The 19,120-nt window shown below is 40.4% G+C and overlaps 1 protein-coding gene across 3 annotated transcripts in view; it reads right to left on the reverse strand.

Moving 5' to 3' along the window:
• LOC110085536 (uncharacterized) overlaps positions 1-19,120 on the reverse strand; it is a 223,962-nt gene that overhangs the window by 57,242 nt on the left and 147,600 nt on the right. For all 3 annotated transcript variants that reach the window (XR_013543210.1, XR_013543209.1, XM_078389682.1), the window contains exons 4-5: positions 3,987-4,109; positions 3,063-3,185 (exon numbers count right to left, since the gene is read on the reverse strand). Coding sequence is in view for 1 of the 3 variants with exons in the window: in XM_078389682.1 (XP_078245808.1) it covers positions 3,063-3,185; positions 3,987-4,109 (246 nt within the window). In the remaining 2 variants the exon portion in view is untranslated. The remainder of the gene's footprint in view (positions 1-3,062; positions 3,186-3,986; positions 4,110-19,120) is intronic.

The following is a 19,120-nucleotide window of genomic DNA, read 5'->3' on the forward strand; positions in this document are numbered from 1 at the left end:
CCAATCATTTTAAAAAACATAGCTATTAAAACACTGCCCAATCACTTTATCTGCAATTCAGTAGACAGATAGCTTTGGGTCAAAAAGACATAGGTTCAAATTCTTCCTCGGCCATAAATCTCAATGGGAAAGACTGACTCTTTAGGTGTGTGTGCTATTTGGGGTTGATGAGAAAACGGTCTTTGATTTGGGATGGGCAGCTTCTATACATCTGGGTTACCCCTTGGAACCAGTCTAGCCGCCTAGAGTGGACGAGTAGTCCAGATAGGTGGGGTATAAATCAAATAAATAAATAAATAGAGATGTGCACTGACTCAGAAGGTGACACATTTGTTTGGGTGCTCTGGCATCCTCTTCCTTACCCATCCAAACTCACCAGGTTCCATGGTTCCCTCCCCCTACAAGGAGTTGGTGGTGCGAGAGAGAGAAAAAAAAACTATATTGACATGGAAGTATCCGTGCTGCACAGGTTAGCGAAAGCCACAGTATCCTTCAATGTGACATCTATTTGATCATACATAACCTATGTGTGTCTTCCCTCCAAATCCAAGAGGTAACCTTGGTTACAAGAGCAGAGTGGTCTGTTGTTGGAGTGCTCACAGTGGCGCAAACAACCTCAATTGTTGTCTTCACAGCTGTTGACAATTTCCATTTCAATGCCTTTCAGAAAACGGATCAAAGCAAGGTCAGTACATAAATATCCGTGCTAGGTGGGATCAGGAACAGAACATTAAACAAAACACTGACTGGTGTCAAGGATGGCCATAGTCCTAGCAGGGCCCATTGCAAAGAACCTTCTGGTCTTGCTCTTCTTTTTCACCATTGAGATGATGCTCCATGTACAGGAATGACTACATCTCTAATTCCAGTGCTGATAAGTGAACCATGTTGCCTCAAAGGCAGCAAGGTAAAATAAAAGATGGTGTTTTTTTTGCTCACTTGATTCTTACTTTGGACCACAGCAAATGAGACGTGATGAGATGCAGGAGCAGAGGGTGCCAATTGCCTCTCAGGCAAGCAAACAGTAGCAAGGACAAGAAAGAGGAAGTGGAAGGATAACAGTGAGAAGGGAGACTCATTCAGTAAGGGACCTATCGAGGTTTACTTGCCCGATAGCTTCAGAGGACATGACGTAGCACACTTCTCCACACAGGAGATACCATCTCTTCTGAAGCTATTGGGTAAGTGGTCCATACAGACCCACTCTCCCAGAATATTCTGTCCCTTCTCTTCCCCAATTTTTAATTTTTACTTCCCAAAGACAGCCAGTATTCTGTGTCCAGACCTCACAGACTTGTCTTCCATTCTTCTCTTCTTCCCCTGAAAATTGTGTATACTTCTGTAGTTTCTTGACTGTACTAATGACTCCCTCTCAAGGGTCTATTATACCATTTATACCACATAAAGATACATATCCAGAGAACATTTTTTTCTCAGGAAGCCCTACAAGGGCTCCTGAATCTTTACGGGAAACAGAAAGAGAGCCGTCATGTCTGGCCTTTTCTATCTGTGGGCTGCAGCAGCCAATGACAGAAGCTAGAACTGGCATAATGATTCCTTCCAATTCATATAGATACAGATGCTCTTGTAAGATTTGGATCAGGAAATAGTCAAGAGAATGAAATATAGATAATTAGACTGCTAATGGCGGGAGTCATTCCCATCTGCATAGATATTCGCTACATTATTATGGATGTTTCTTCTTCAATCATCTTTTGATGAAAATATTTGCTTCCAATCCACATCCTGAATAGGTCTGGCCTATATTAACTTTTCCTTCACTAAGTTTGATGAAGACAGCTGTTCTGCAGGAGAACAAATATTAATTCTATGTCTTTCAAAGAGCAAGAGTCTTGGAGTCCCCTACAAGTTCTATCCACCCACAGGGAAGATTCTGCTGAGGATGAAAACAGCATGAAGTCTACTATTCAGGCTCTTAGAATAGCTCTGAAATATGGTGAAATGGTACGTGCCCTTTTTGATAAGGACTGATTTTTTTTAATCCACTTTTTAAATCCAGCTCAACATGGCATGCCTTTTCTGGTTTAGTTTAGCTCTTCCTGCTTATTGCTGGAGTGGCTTCCTTACGTTCTACACTTAGGATTGGTCCCAAACCCTTTGCCCCCTCAGGCAAAAGACGAAATGATGCTCTGTGCACCAGAGTGACTAAATTTCTTATTCCAGTGCTGATAATTGGACTATGTTGCCTCGAAGGCAGCAAGGTAAAATAAAAGAGTTGTGTTTTTTTGCATGCAAATATATGTCAGCAGCTTTTATTGCATATCTTATTTAATGAAGGCAACTTTGTCTTCCCCCTGTTCCCAGTTCTCTACAAAGACAGTTTGAGCATTGCCGACCAAGTCTTTCTCATGCTGAGCGGTATCGTTTAGAAGAATGGAGGAACAGTGTGACATCAGTTTTATAGCCAACCAGTTCTACAGTCTTGAACTTCTAATACCCCAATTATTTTCATTATCAAATCAGAACTTCAGATAGGGTGGGCTTATGTAACAGACTTGATAAGTCTGTAACAAAATCCTATAAGGAAACATATAGATTTGCATATATGAGGGGAATCTACCTTCCCGCCCCCCCAAATGTACTATGTATCCAGGATACAAAATTAGGAGAAAAGGGTAGGAAAAGATCAGCCATAAAATTGGTAATCTGGGCAAATACTTTCCATAACTCTAAGAATGCTTAGAGTTAAGATAAATTAACATCTTTAAGGTAAATTTGTGGCACTGTTTGCTTTTTTTTTTAATGTAAGAGATATTGTTCACTGTTCTGAATTTGCACTCATGCATATAGAAACCTGTGACTCTACATAAGAGTCTCTGCAAAACTGGGAACTTCAGTATGATGTACTCTCTGGAGAGAGTTCTGATCAGAATGGCTATTAAAAGACAAAAGGAAGCAAAGAACCTGAACCAAGGATATAGAACTTCTCTTGGGTAAAAATGGTTGCACAAATGAATCAAGGAATCATTTCCCACCATCTCATCAATCTAACTGGCACGACATGCTTGTCTTTACAGAGCTGCAATAACACTGTCACTTACGGGAACATTGCCTTCCATCAGCTCCTATTTCAAACCCAGGATTACAAAGGCAGGCAAAGGAGTCCAGAGTGTTCACACAGAGATGAGAGCACCTGGTTGTCCCCTCTGAACACTCATCAACATCTGCAAAACAAGAGTTGAAGAGAAGATTAGCTGCAGAGCACATAAGCAATGCCTCCGTACCACCCCCCAGTGCCTACTTTTGGGGAACATTTCGAAATGTATGACTCAGCCAAGGAATCCACATGCATTGTTGAAGATTCTCAGACACATTTCAGGGTTGAGGGCCATGCATGGAGAACCCAAGACTAACTGCCAAATATGTATGGACGGCATCCTTCTGAATTTCTCATCATTCAACCAACTTAAAGGTCCCATACTCTTGTAAACATCAGGCCTGACTTGATTATGCAAAGAGATTGTGATCATTGTCAACTTTTAGATTCTTCCATTTATTTCTCATCATTCAACCAACTTAAAGGTCCCATACTCTTGTAAACATCAGGCCTGACTTGATTATGCAAGGAGATTGCGAACATTGTCAACTTTTAGATTCTTCCATTTATTTCTCATCATTCAACCAACTTAAAGGTCCCATACTCTTGTAAACATCAGGCCTGACTTGATTATGCAAAGAGATTGTGATCATTGTCAACTTTTAGATTCTTCCAAATATTTTTAATCATTCAACCAACTTAAAGGTCCTATACTCTTGTAAACATCAGGCCTGACTTGATTATGCAAAGAGATTGTGATCATTGTCAACTTTTAGATTCTTCCATTTATTTCTCATCATTCAACCAACTTAAAGGTCTTATACTCTTGTAAACATCAGGCCTGACTTGATTATGCAAAGAGATTGTGAACATTGTCAACTTTTAGATTCTTCCATTTTTGTTGCCATTTTTGTTGCCAGCTTTTTACCTGGACATGACTTCCCATCTGCGGAAAGGTGGTATCTAGAATAGCATTCACATTTTGCAAGTCCACTTTCATGTTGGCAGATGTGCGAACACCCTCCATTTCCACTTGCACAGGGGTCTGTCTCTGAAAGCAACCACCAAGAAAGCTGTGTGTTATGGAAGTGAAAAGATTTAGTGGGAATACTTCACCTGCATTAATTGCAAACCACAAAAAGCAGTTTTAGAACATATTTTTACACCCGTGTCTCAAGAACTGGACTGTAATTCATGAACACTCTCATTGATTTATGTGTATTAGTCTTAAACGTGCCATCATACTTTTGCTTGTAGTATTCCTGAAAAAGACCAATATGATTGTTGTTACATGCTGTCAAGTTGGCTCTGACTTATAGCAATCGTATGAATGAGAGATCTTGAAAAAGTGCAGTCTTCAACAACCCTGCTCAGCTCTTGTAAAATCAGGCTAGTGGTTCCTTTAGGGAGCCAATCCATCTCGTTGTTAGTCTTCCTCTTTTCCTGCTGCCTTCTACCTCTGGAGGATCAGACCTATGTTTTAGTCTATAAAGCAGAGACTGATCTTCATCTCAAATTCTTTGATGTGTTCCAGTAGTCAGGGAATGTTTGCAATATGAGCTCCAGTGGCTCTTCCTTTTCAGAATCCAGCTTGAGCATCAGGTATTTCTTGCTCCATATAAAGTAAAAGCCTTTGTTGCAACACTTTGAACATCATTTTGCTTGCATGGAAAATTTAAATAATGACCCTATATATCTGCGAAGATTTTCTGTCATCCAGGTGTGGGTATCTGGAAACTGACTTGTGGCAACTGGACTTCTTTCTTGTTAGGTTGAAATGTTTCACTACTCATCCAAGTAGCTTCTTCAGTCCTATACTATGGTCCTATACTAATCGTCACTGGATTCCTTTCATGGGGACTGTGGGCCGTTATTTTATTTTCCATGTTTATTGTCATTCTTGTTGGAACCTTGACAGATTCAGTCTCTGTGGCTTGAAATAGTTCTATTGGTATTCCATCTACTCTTAGTGATTTATTTCTTCCTACTGCTTTCAGAATGACTTTTACTTTCACTTCACTTACTAGAAATACAGGTTATTCATCATAGGATTCCCCTTCAAAGTGTTGTCATCTTTTTTTAATCTCTTCTGTATAGATTTTCAGTATACTGTTCCCAACCATCTCTTGAGGTCAGATAATGTGCTTCCCTGATAGTCATTCAGCATTCCTTATTCTAGGCTTGAATTAGCCAATGATTTCTTGGATCTTCTAGAAGAGATCTCTTTTTTCCCCCTAACATGACTAGCTCTCTGAAAAACCCTACAAGACAGGACAGCTTAACTATATTCTCTCTTTGTGTGTGAGTCACACATACACCAGTCAACCCACATAGTGGGCAAGAGCCAAGAGAAGCTGGTTTGCAACGTTTTTCACAATATTTACCACATTTTTAAAAAGTTCTTTCTGGTTCATAACCACTCAAATGTCCCTCTGGTAGAGAAACACAAGTCTCTTTGAAACTGGCCAATGTATACAATTGGTTTTGTATTCACAAGCTTGTTTTGCAACAACAAAAAGCAAAGTATTAAGGGATTTGGAGGATAACATCCTGTTGCAATGATGCTCTCTGCTTCCTGCAGTGCTGCTTAGCTTTCCAAAATATTCAGCAGAGATCTGACACAGATACATCCCCAGCCCTCTCTTCCTGCCAACGGTTTTCGGTGCCAGCAGTTCACATTGATGACATTCACCTCTATAGCTTCCTTTGCAGCTCAACAAATATAATTGCTGCAGCACGCCTGGCAAACCACGACTGGGTCATAATGATCAGAGATCTTGCTGTGAGGGATTACAGCTGAAGCACTACTGAAAAGTCTGTTGAATTGTTTGGAAACAAGCTTCCAAAAGCAGCAGGAGCCCTGACTCCGGAAGGAAGAAAGGAAGGAAGGAAGGAAGGAAGGAAGGAAGGAAGGAAGGAAGGAAGGAAGGAAGGAAGGAAGGAAGGAAGGAAGGAAGGAAGGAAGGAAGGAAATAAAAATGAACATTGAAAACATGTAAGAACAGACCTGTTGCCATTGCCAGACATATGACCAATCTTTTCAGAACATTTAAGGCAAGTCAGCTACCAATTTATGGTTATACCACTTTAGTGTGTTCATTATATATGAAGCACCTGATATCGTGGGATGAGCCTCTGAGCAGGCGGTGGCACAGGGGTAAAAGGCAAGCCTAATTCTAAGTATGGTCTATTCTAGTTGGAATTTGTGGACTATAATTCCCAGAGGTCTGTGGGATGTCTTGGGTTTTTAGTCAAGCAATCAAAGTCCTGACAGGTGTTTTCATGTTCTTAAAAAGGTAAAGGTGGAGGTTCCCCTTGACAATTTTTGTCCAGTCGTGTTCGACTCTAGGGGGCGCTGCTCATCCCTGTTTCCAAGCCATAGAGCCAGCGTTTTTGTCCGAAGACAATCTTCTGTGGTCACATGGCCAGTGCGACTTAGACACAGAATGCTGTTACCTTCCCACCAAGGTGGTCCCTATTTATCTACTTGCATTTGCATGCTTTCGAACCGCTAGGTTGGCGGGAGCTGGGACAAGCCACAGGAGCTCAATCCGTCACGTGGATTCGATCTTATGACTGGTTGGTCTTCTGACCCTGCAGCACAGGCTTCTGCGGTTTAGCTCGCAGCGCCACCACATCCCCTTAGTTGATAATGAATTCACATGTTGGCAGCCATTGTCATCCTGTGGAGAAGACAGGAGAAAATGGCGGGGGGAAGTAAACTTCGTGGGAGCTACAAAGGATTGTGGATCTGGAAGCTTTGTTTTTTGTTTTGTTTGTTTTTGTCTTAAGAAAGACTTGCTGGGCAAGGACTCCCACACCAATAATTCCTTGCGACTTCCACAAAACCTAGCCCTGCCTTTCCATTTCCCTGTTTGATCAAAGCTCCCAGAAATCTGGCCGAGGAAATTCCTGCAGACCTTTAGGGTTGTAGGGTTGGGAGTTCCATTCTGTATTGTGCCTCTAAGGAGAAAAGACAGCTTATGTAGCCTTGGGCAAGTCACATAGTCCCAGAGTTTCCCTGAAGAAAGGAATGGGAAGATAACTTCTGAGTATACCAAGAACACCCTGGAAAGAATGGCTTAAGTCAGAATTTACTTGATAGAACGTCATCAAGTGTTCCTTGAGATTGCGGAGTAGTAACACTCCACTGACATCATGCTCCATGCCGTCTCTGGCTAATGGGACTGTGGAGATCACCATATTGATATAAATGATATAATGATATAAAATTGATATAAGAGCCTCGTGGTGCAGTGGTTAAACCGCTGTACTGCAGCTAAAACTGTGCTCACGACCTGGGGTTCAAATCCCAGGTAGCCGGCTCAAGGTTGACTCGGCCTTCTATCCTTCCGAGGTCGGTAAAATGAGTACCCAGCTCGCTGGGGGGGCAATGTGTAGCCTGTATAATTAAAAATTGTAAACCGCCCGGAGAGTGCTTGTAGCGCTATGGGGCGGTATATAAGTCCAATAAATAAATAAATAAATAAATAAATAAATTCTTATGCAAGCTCAGAAAAAGGATGACCAGGTGCAATGGACGGCTGCATGAGTAGAACAGACAAGGAGGATACTGGCCAGTGCAATCAGAACTGAATTGGATAGAGCTGCTTAACAAGCGAATTTAGATTTTAGCAAATAATTCAATACTATACTGATAACTCCATGCTGAACACTTTCTCAATACTGCATGAAGCGCACTGTCATATGAGGGTCAGGATAATATTTATTAACATTTAAAACCCATCGGGGAATGTTGTGATTTGTTGGAATAATATATATACTAGGAAAGGATGAGATTAGAAATGCTGACAATTACATAATAAGGATTGTTATTTTTGCTGAAAATGTTGATGCAATTTAAAACCCTGCAGAATAAAAATGTATTTGTTCTGTTTCACATCTATGTGTTTCTTGGCTTGATGTATTTATTTTGTAGAATTCTTTAACCAATATTTATATTTAAATGGTTTATTGTTTTTAAGAGCTGCTCATACTGTCCCAATGATTAATGCACCATTAGGATCATTTAATTTTCCGTCTCTCTCCTAATACTTCCTAATGTTGTATTTTCTCTTTTCCCTGACGCTGGGCTGTCCTTTTCATAAAACTTTCTACTGTGACAGTAAGATCTCTTTCCTAAGAGCTAATTAAAATCTCATGGTTATGTATCTAAAGTTAGGCTTCTTTTTACCAAAATGCCACTTTGGACTTCGGTGGAACCTGTCACTTCCCAGGTATGCAACAGCTGTCTAGACATGGACTGAGAAGCCAAGGAGGAAAACAAGGGGATCCTCTGAGCCAAACAAGCTCAAGACCCAAGCAATCCAGGCCCTAGAGTCTGGAGCTATACCAGCCAAACACTCTTGAATTTGAGACCTCCAAGTCTGTACTAACTGTGACAACCCTGAGCAATATGGTGCAGGCTGCCTCTTCTAGGAGCTTCCAAGCCCAGGAACCAGTAAGCCAATACCAACAGCATGCTCCCAACTGGAATGGAGACAGGCCAGGGAAATGCTTCTTTAAGGTCTTCCTAGTTGGAGGAAAAGAAGGGAGATTCTAAAAGGAGTAGTCCTGAGTCTTTGGCATAAGAGGCCACAGTGCATCTATAGTCATTGTTGCTGCAAGTGCTTCACCAAATGCTGTCCCTGACCTGTGGGCTCTGCAGATGCCCCCTGGAAAACAACAGAAACTCACCTGCCATTTTGCCATCCACTTATCCAGTCTAGGAAATATCCTTTTAAAGATCTTCAAGATCTACTTGAGATTTTACCATCTCTAATAATTGTTTTCACCTGGGAAGGATAACATCCCTGTTGAAGTGCTGAAGAGCTGTAAAGAGATCATCAGCACTGAACTGTATGAAGTCTTTTGTCTTTGCTGGAGGGAAGGTGGAGTACCACAGGACATGAAGGATGCAAACACTGTCACATTGTACAAGAACAAAGGTGACAGGGCGACTGCAATAACTACCGTGGCATCTCTCTCCTCAGTGTTGCAGGGAAGCTGCTTGCCCGTGTTGTGCTGAAGAGACTCCAGGTGCTTGCAGACAGAGTCTATCCAGAATCACAGTGTGGATTTCGAGCTAATAGATCCACCACTGATATGGTATTTTCCCTCAGATAGTTGCAGGAGAAATGTAGGGAACAACGACAGCCACTTTTTGTGGCCTTCATAAATCTTTAAAAGGCCTTTGACTTGGTTAGCAGGGATAGCCTTTTTTAAAATACTTCCAAAGATTGGATGATCACCTTAACTCCTTAACATCTTCAGGTCCTTTCATGAGGAAATGAAGGGCACTGTAGCTTTTAATGGTTCAACATCAGATCCCTTTGACATTTGAAGTGGAGTGAAACAGGGCTGTGTCATCACGGCGACTATGTTTGGGATTTTTTTCTTTTTCTTTTTTTTTTTTGCTGTCATGCTGAAGCACGCTTTTGGAACTGCAACAGGTGTCCATCTCAGGACTAGATCAGATGGAAAGCTCTTTAGTCTATCTAGACCGAGAGCGAAGACCAAAGTCCAGCTGAAATGCATGCAGGACTTCCTCTTTGCCGATGATGCAACTGTTGTTGCCCATTCTGCTGAAGAGCTCAAAAAACTTTTGAATCATTTTAGTTAATCTGCCAAGATTTTAGATTAACAATCAGTCTGAAGAAAACACAAGTCATGGGCCAGAGTGTGAACTCATCTCCCTCTATTACCATCTCTACACAACAATTGGATGTTGTTCATGATTTCGTGTACCTCAGCTCAAGAATCTCTGACACTCTCTAGATGTTGAGCTGGATAAACGCATTGGCAAAGCAGCTGCCATGTTTTCTAAACTCACAAAGAGAACATGGCTTAATAAGAAGCTGACAGTGTATACCAAGATCCAGGTCTATTTATTTATTTATTTATTTATTTATTTATTGGACTTATATACCGCCCCATAGCGCTACAAGCACTCTCCGGGCGGTTTACAATTTTAATTATAAAGGCTACACATATGTTTGGGACTTTGCCACGTTACAGTATCTTATTTACTTGATCTTTTTATTTACCCTGTTTGTTATTTAAATAAACCTTGTTCTTTTATTTGTTAAAATCCATTCCTGGTCTGTGTGACTCCTTATAGGGAATGGTTGGTGGCAGCTTAATTATAGGGTGATATATCCCAGTAGGTCTGGGGTTGTCACATTGATTGGCTCTATAGAGCCTGTGTCCTGAGCACACTCCTGTACTGCAGTGAGTCCTGGACCCTTTGTGCACGGCAGGAGAGAAAGCTGAATATGCGTTGTCTCCGATGTATTTTTGGTATCACCTGGTAGGACAAAGTTCAAAATAGTGTAGTTCTGAAACAAGCTGGAATTTTAAGCATGTATACATTACTGAAACAGCGACGTCTATGTTGGCTCGGGCATTTCGTGAGAATAGGTGATGGTCAGATTCCAAAAGATCTCCTGTATGGAGAATTAGTGCAGGGAAATCGCTCCAGAGGGAGGCCACAGCTGCGATACAAGGGTATCTGCAAGCGGGATCTGAAGGCCTTAGGAATGGACTTCAACAGATGGGAAACCTTGACATCTGAGCGTTCAGCCTGGAGGCAGGTAGTGCAGCATGGCCTCTCCCATTTTGAAGAGACACTTGTTCAGCAAGCCAAGGCAAAGAGTCAGTCCCAAAACCAGCAAAATCTGGGAGCTGGACAGGGGACAGACTGTATTTGTCTTCAGTGTGGAAGGGATTGTCATTCTCAAATTGGCCTTCACAACCACACTAGATGCTTTTCCAAGTCCTATTTTCAGAGCACGAGTCTCTCGAGACTGAAGGATGCCTGCAATAATTGTTTTCACCACCAAAACATCTGTGTTATTCACTCTTTTTTCTCAAATTCTGGATAATCCATGGCTGGCATAGATTACAGATTGACTACAGGCGAATCTGGCAGTTCTGGTTTATCCCACCTTCTCTCCTGAGATTTTTTTCCCTTAACAGTTTGCATAAATATTGTATGAATATTTATATCATTTTGGTGTACTTTTCTCTTCATCCATGCCGGGTCTGCAAACAATTTTCCTCTATATACTTATTTTGGAAGGAATTACCCTATTAAAATTCATTTAATATTATTTTGTGTTATTAGAAACTTTGAACTTTCCTCTTCTCTCTCTCTCTCTCTAAAATATTTCTACCCTACTTTCTTCTTTAAAAAGGACCCAGATGTTCCTATGCATTTTAATTAGATAAATCCACTTCAAAATTTAGAAAGTGTATATTTTGAAGAATAACTGAATTTGGGTTCATGTACTGATTCAAAATTAGAAATCAGGTAAGTCAACCTAAAAATAGAAATTGTACGAATTTTCCCCCATCTGCATTATGCATCAAAATACATTCTTGGTCAGAGTTTAGAAAAATTACTTTTTTAGATTATTATAACTCCTAGAATGGAGTTAGGTTTGTTGGCTGGTCTTCTTGGCAGGGAGATTCTGGCAGCTGTGGTTCAAAGAATTAACCTTGCCAAGCTCTGTTTTTGGCCAGCACACTGATTCCAACTTTCACTGTGTAAATGGCTGGTTTATTCTTACTACTGCAGCTTTCTACCAGTTATTAATCCTTTGGCACTCATGTTCTTTCATCTCACAATGACTGAGTGTCCTCAGGCACCTTGCAGTCTCTTCAGACGGTACATGCCATTTCGCTGTGCTTCTCATTTAGTTGACATTAGAAGTAAGAGGTTTACATGAGAAGATCCTACACTGGCTCCTATGAACTGAAGCAATATCTGAATAGGAAGGAATTGTGGGTCAAAGTTGTCCAGTATGATGCCAGTACAAGCAAGAATTCAGGAAAGCCACACTGCAGAAGCCCCCATCACGGCTACTCTTATCATTAGGCAGAACAAGCCAGACACCTCAGAAAAATAGATGCTATGAAGTGGGAAGTGGCAAATAAAGTGGGGGAAGGCAGACTTGCATATGCCAATTGACTTCCTTGAGCCTAAGTTGAGGGTGGGAAGTGTGTAGTCCATGGGTAGCTGGTGGCCCACAGGTAGAACCCATTAGAACTCTCCTATACATAGGCAGCTCATGGCTGGATAAGAAAGTGTTATTTGAAGTGTTGGGCTGAGCACCTCCCCGCTCAGTTCTCACACTACTCCCATATCCCTGTGAAAAAAACCTGCAGACTAAAGAAGGAAATCAACCTTGAGTGCTCACTGGAAGGACAGATCCTGAAGCTGAGGCTCCAATACTTTGGCCATCTCATGAGAAGAGAAATTTCCCAAGAAAAGACCCTGATGTTGGGAAAGTGTGAAGGCAAGAGGAGAAGGGGACAACAGAGGATGAGATGGTTGGACAGAGTCATTGAAGCTAGCAACATGAATTTGACCAAACTCCAGGAGGCAGTGGAAGACAGGAGGGCCTGGCACGCTCTGGTCCATGGGGACTCTTTGTGGTGGCACGATGTCATCTGCTTTCTTAAAATCTAGAGACACCATGTCTACCACATAATCCTATCTATCTGCTAGGATAGGACAGATGACTGGTGACCTTCTAATATTTATGGACTGAAGCCCCAGCATACATGGTTAATAGGTAGGGATTGTTGGTACTGTAGTCCAAAATATCTGGTGCCCAAACTTTAGTCCCTTAGAAGTCCACATAGCTCAGGAGAATAGCATGAGGTTTGAAAATATAAGAACGGCTCTGGAGGATCAGACCCAAATATTTTCCAGTCCAGCTTTCTGTGGCCATCCAGTCTATGAGAAATCTCAAACAGGGCACACATACAAGACTATCGCACATTGCCTCTGATAGTGGAAACAATAATGGTTTCCAACTATACAGCAACTGCACACTGGGTCAGCATTTCAATTGAGCTAGCCACCACAACATCAAGATCCAGTACTTCCAGGTAAGGAGGATGGGAAAGTGTCATGTGATGGGAACAGGAGAGCTCTACCTAACATCTTAGAAAGCACAGAAAGTCATGGCACAAAGAAACCATAAAACAAAGGTAGGGAAGTTTTAGCAGTCCTGATTTTAAGCATCAACCCCTAGACTGTCTACCATGACAAATAACAAAGACTGTGATCGTTGTAGACCCAAAACTTTGGCGGGCCAAAGCTTCCTACACTCTGATATTTTGAAGCTCTTTTGCCAATTTTTCACGATGCTATTTTTTGCCTTTTCTAATTTTATCCCTGCCTTTTCGTCATTTCCCTTCACACATTGTGAAGTGATAGTGAAGTGACCTTTCCCACATCTTTAACTTGTCTCCTACAGGCAAAGTGCCGCTTGCAAAAACATGGAGCAACAGAAACACAAGACTGGAAACATAACTTCTTATAAATATCTTATGGAAACCTTGATGCCGAACACAGACCATATGGCACTGAAGTACTGATGAGCTTGCCCTGGGAATTTTAGTGAAGTTAGGCTGCAAAATGTGGCAAATGAACTTTCCACTGGATCAACAGAGATGCAAGAGCAAAGTGCAGAACGTGGCCAGCTTTCACAGCTAATGGGAACTAATAACACTTGCCAGGAAGAACGACAACTTAAGGCCGTATTTCCTTTCTAAATTGTTTCAAAAAAGGAACATTGACAAAGTAATCTGGTGGTAGAATATACCAGATGGGCAGGATATGAATCGAATAAAATAAATAAATAAAGTATTTTCCCTGTCCTCTTCCTACATGAACCTTCGCTCTTCCCTGTCGTTCCTGTGAGTTGAATGTCGTGCTGGTCATATCTAACTTCTCCATTAACCTCCCAGTTCCCATCCCCTCCTATTACCAGGTTACCCTCTCCCCAACTGCTATCCCTTCTCTCTACTAAATTACATATCCTTGACTGTCTGAACTCATACAAAGAATAAGAATCCGCAAAATGGTTTCCCTATCACCACCAGATGGTAATATATTGGTATAGATGAGAGTGGATTGTTTTTGTGCAAAATGCATACATTGAACAAAAGTTTGATTGCTGCTACCTAGATTTAAATATTGTCGTTTAAAGATGTTAACCACCATTGTATACTCCTTGTCTTTCACTCTTGCAAGCTGTCTTGGGTCTTTTTCAAGGAGAAAGGAGGGGTAAAACATATTTTAAATAAATTAAATAAATGGATATATGGACTTTTAAAACCAGGAGCATTGACTGGGTTGCTGGTGTCCCTCTGATCACTCAGCTGATTCTCCTTGCTTTGTGCGTCAGGTTTTGCCTTATGAAGACACTATTTTGAACAAAGACAGTGAATACCTCAGTGGGGTAAAAAAAAAGAGCTCAATTTCTTCGCCTCATATTGGAACGTGAAATGTCATGTGGTCAATGATTTCACAAAAGGTTGTCTCAGTATGTTGAGATAACCTGTTTCATAGAGAATTAGTAAGTAATTTGTAAGAATTCTTCGCTACCACATAACCTCTCTGTCTCATTTGATTTATTTCTACTGTTTTCGGACACACCATTTCCTCCCCTGTTTTCAGAAGATTATCCCCTGAGCAGGTGAAGACCTTTCTTTCCAGGCAAGCTTTCCCTACTGACTGGTTGCCCGAGTTGGGTTTTTAATTGGATGGTTGCACCTTACAGCTTTGAATATGTTTTTGGAGATGCTTTTTTTTACTGTTTATAATGTGGTATTTGTTTGATCCTTTATAGCATTTTCATTCTTATTGTTTTTAGCTTTAAATATAATCTTTAGCGATGGGCACAAACAGGAAAAACAATGGTCTATGATGGTTCGTGGCTACCTACAAACCCTCTGAAAAATAAACCATTTTGTGTTTTGTTTTTTGGGTTCATACCAGAGTCCAACTGCACATTGGCCCACTCCTCCCCTCCCCTTTTCTTCCCCATGGCTCCTTATCTTGTCTTTAAGCTATTGTCACCTCTGCCACCCTTCTGTGAGGCAGGTGGCAGAGGTGACAATAGCTTCACCTGTTGGCAGTGGCAGCTGAGGCGGCTTCAAGACAAGATGCAGAGGCTGTGGGTTCAGGGGCAGGTGCAGGGGGAGGAGTGGCCATGCCGTTTTGTTGAAGCAAAATAAAGTGTTACAGAGAAAAAAGTCCAGCACTTCGTTTTGTTTCAACAAAATGTAATCCATAAACTGAACGACATACCATCCCCGTTCATGTTTTTTTTCTGCTTTGTTAGTGCCCATTTCTAGTTGTCTTGTAATGGTATAAGCTGCCTTGGGTCCTTCTTAAGGTGGGGAATGAATGAATGAATGAATGAATGAATGAATGAATGAATGAATGAATGAATGAGTGAGTGAGTGAGTGAGTGAGTGAGTGAGTGAGTGAGTGAGTGAGTGAGTGAGTGAGTGAGTGAGTGAGTGAGTAAGTAACCAACCTGTCCTGCCTCAAGCTCAGTACAAAACAAACATTTACATACTATACCTAGTGTTTCCTTATTATAGGCAGGTTATAATATATGGATAAAACTTTGTAAGTGTTATTAAATAAACCCAGTTTTTTTAGAGCTGCAACCTTCTCTCTCATGATAGCACAGGCTTTGGGTTGATGTGATGTTTCCAAATCGATAGTCGATGTTCTGGTTTCAGACTTGCTTTCTCAGTCCTTCCTATTCTTTTCAGCTGGTAGGATGTATCATACTGACAGTGGAAGCAATTCCACTGATGTTCACATCCTCCATTATCGATGGCACAGGGATTCATAGCTAATACCGTAAAAACATATGTAAAAGCCAGTGATGTTAGAGTTTGCAAGCCCTACAAGATACTGTAAGTAAGGGTATATCAACAATCCAAAAATAGCACTTCTGAGAAGAGCTACGATTTTTTCAGGCAACTTGAAACAGTAATTGGCTTGCTGGCATCAGCTGAAATCATGCAATTATTCTTGGAAATCTCTAACAGCACCATTTTTGAGAAACTGTTTTAAAAGGGGGGGCATCAAACAAGTAAACTTGTCGTTAGCTGAAGCGGGCCTGGTGCATCATCCTCATCCATGTTAGGAATAAAGAGCTGGCACGTCCTTCCCCTGAACTGCTGAAAGACCTCCAGAGAGAGAGAGAGAACCTCCCTGGATAGTCAATCTGATTCTCGAAATGCTCTTGCTATCAGTACAGTCCCTATAATGTTCAGCTGAATTCCTCTTCATGTTCCTTGGAAAGGCCCCACACCATTTTTCAATGAACCACGATGCTGAGAAGTAGAATTGACATACACTGCTTGTCAGAATGTCGATCCAATCCATGGGCCGCACTGTAATTCCCAGTGCATTGCAAAAATACGAAATGCATATTCTAAAGCTTAACCCTGATTCTAACCCCACGCTGCTGTTACCCTTCAAAACACTAGAACTCTCCAGAAATCAGCAAATATCCCACATCTCAGCCAGTGCAGGATTTTTTATTTTGGTGGATGAAAACAAGAACATACCAGATGCATCTGTGCAAAGCCCCGGGGTCTCTAAGAGCAGCAACAACACTAAAAATCTAAGACAAAACTATAAAAACAGCAGACAGTTCACTTAAAGCCACCCAATAAAACCTCATATAAACCTCAACACACGATAGATTGCAATTATAGAGTCTAAAAGTTTATAAGCCATCAAAGGCATAACACCTGGCATGTAAAAAACATCAAGGCAGACTAATTGTAAAGGGTGAGAAGGATAACTCATATAAATTTAAATGGGGTGAACTGGTTCATATTGTGCAAGGCAGTCCTGGAATCAAAACAGTAGCCAGTGCCATGGGCAGGTGCAGGTAATAATCAGGCAGCTGCATTCTGCATCCAGTGCAGTTTCCAAACAATCTTCAAAAAAGAAGACTTGCCCGCCTCCCCCATACAATTCAGCCAAGGTGCTAAATGCACACATGACACATGGTTCTCTTGTAAATAGATCTGTGCAATGGCAGCTAAAAGAAAAGGCAAACAACAACAACAACAATAAGAAGAATGATGATGATGATGATGATGATGATGATGATGATAATAATAATAATAATAATAATAATAATAATAATAATAATAATAATAATAATAATAATAATAATAATAATAATAATAATAATAATAATAATAATAATAATAATAATAATAATAATAATACAGTGGACCCTTGACTTACAGACGGCTTGACTTACAGACTTTTTGAGTTACAGACTTCTCTGGCCACAAAATTCAGGTTTGATTTGCAGCCTGAGATTTGACTTACAGACCAGAAAAAAACCAAAATGGAACAAAAATGGCCTGTTACGGGATTAATCGGTTTTCAATGCACTGTAGGTCAATGGAGACTTGACTTACAGACTTTTTGATTTGACTCCACTGTAATAATAAAGTGAGACCTGTTATGCATAGGTAAAGGTAAAGGTTTCACCTTGACTTTTAGTCCAGTCGGGTCCGACTCTAGTAGTAGTAGTAGTAGTAGTAGTAGTAGTAGTAGTAGTAGTAGTAGTAGTAGTAATAATAATAATAATAATAATAATAATAATAATAATAATGATAATGATAATAATAATAATAATAATAATAATAATAATAATAATAATAATAATAATAATAATAATAATAATAATAATAATAATAATAATAATAATAATAATAATAATAATAATGGTGGTGGTGGTGGTGGTGATGATGGTGGTGGTGATGATGGTGATGATAATGATGATGATGTGGCTTTGAATAACAATTTCGGTTGTGCTGATATGCAGATTTACATAATGTTTTAAGCCTTTCTGCAGTATTTGTCAACACTAATTGGAGCTTTATGCCTTATTGCTCTGATATATCAAGTTAAAGTATCTATTGGCTGTCATTTTCCCCCACTGTGACGACATAACTAATCTATACAAGGTGTAAAGAGCGTGATTTTTTTAATACTAGTATGTTCCTCCTCTCCTTTTAAAAAACATTCTTTCCAAAATTTCAAGATGGCTAAGAAAAACAAAGAAATACAATGTATATTTAAAAATGTATAATAAGAAGTTAATAAAACACTAAAGCATCATCATTAAAAAGAAGTTGCAAAACAGCAAACTCCAGGAAGAAGAAGAAAATCCTCTAAAAGCAGCTGTTAATTCGGCTATTCTATGAAATTAATTAGAACGCCTAACAACCCAAGAAACATTGAGGTAGGACAGACACCATTAGAGAAAAGACGCAAGGATTAACTGCAGGTGGAGAATTTCTGGGGATTGCCACCAAAAAAGCCTTACCTGTTATCTAACTCAGAACTCCCTTGGAACATGCAAGAAAGCTTCTGCTGCTGATTCTAATATTTGGACAGGCCGATAGCGCAGAATCAGCTGCCATGGTGCCAAACAATATCCACTTTAAAGGTGATAAAACAGTTTCTGTATCATCATCATTACCAACTACAGCACTGTGGCACATTGATGACTGACAGACTTATTTCATGTGCCTGAAGTAAACTGTAAGTCACAAAAGCTCACACTGAAATGAATCTGTTAGTTTTAAAAGCACCACAGTACTTCTGTTTCTGCTTCTGCCAAACCGGCTAACAAAGCTATTTGTCTGAAAACTAAAATACTTCGGGTGAGAGTTCTCACATCTGCATGAACTATTTTTGTGCAACTTACGCAAAACTGCACTACCTGCTACATTGTTGCGCACACATTTAAAATGCAAGAGTGTTAGATGAGTTGTATGCCTGTTTTTGACCAAGGAGCTAGTCTTCTTCACTTAATGTTGTGTGTGCATGTTAATGCACCTTTTGTTTCAAATTGGCAAATTGGGAAGAATGTGGTAAAAAGTGTTCTTTTCCCCATAATCATGCTATAATTCTTACAGAGGCTAGGGATTCCTCAACAGGCTATCTGTGAGTTTCCAGATTCTCCGTTAAAATGAACAGAAAAATCAAGCAACTATTTCTGCAGATAGAAGGAGGAAATAGTAAATCATCTGACCTATCTACTCAAAGCCCATACATCAAACATCCTTCCACAGCCTCTCATGCATTCAATCCTAACAGCGTAATACTTCAGTAAGGTTTACTATACTAACTTGTGTTCGAGAGTACAGAAAAGTATTCCAGAATGCAAATAAGTCATCTAGACCAGAGGTCCCCAACCCCTGGTCCAT

The sequence above is a fragment of the Pogona vitticeps genome, chromosome 3, assembly GCF_051106095.1.
Source record: "Pogona vitticeps strain Pit_001003342236 chromosome 3, PviZW2.1, whole genome shotgun sequence".
NCBI classification, from domain to species: Eukaryota; Metazoa; Chordata; class Lepidosauria; order Squamata; family Agamidae; genus Pogona; species Pogona vitticeps.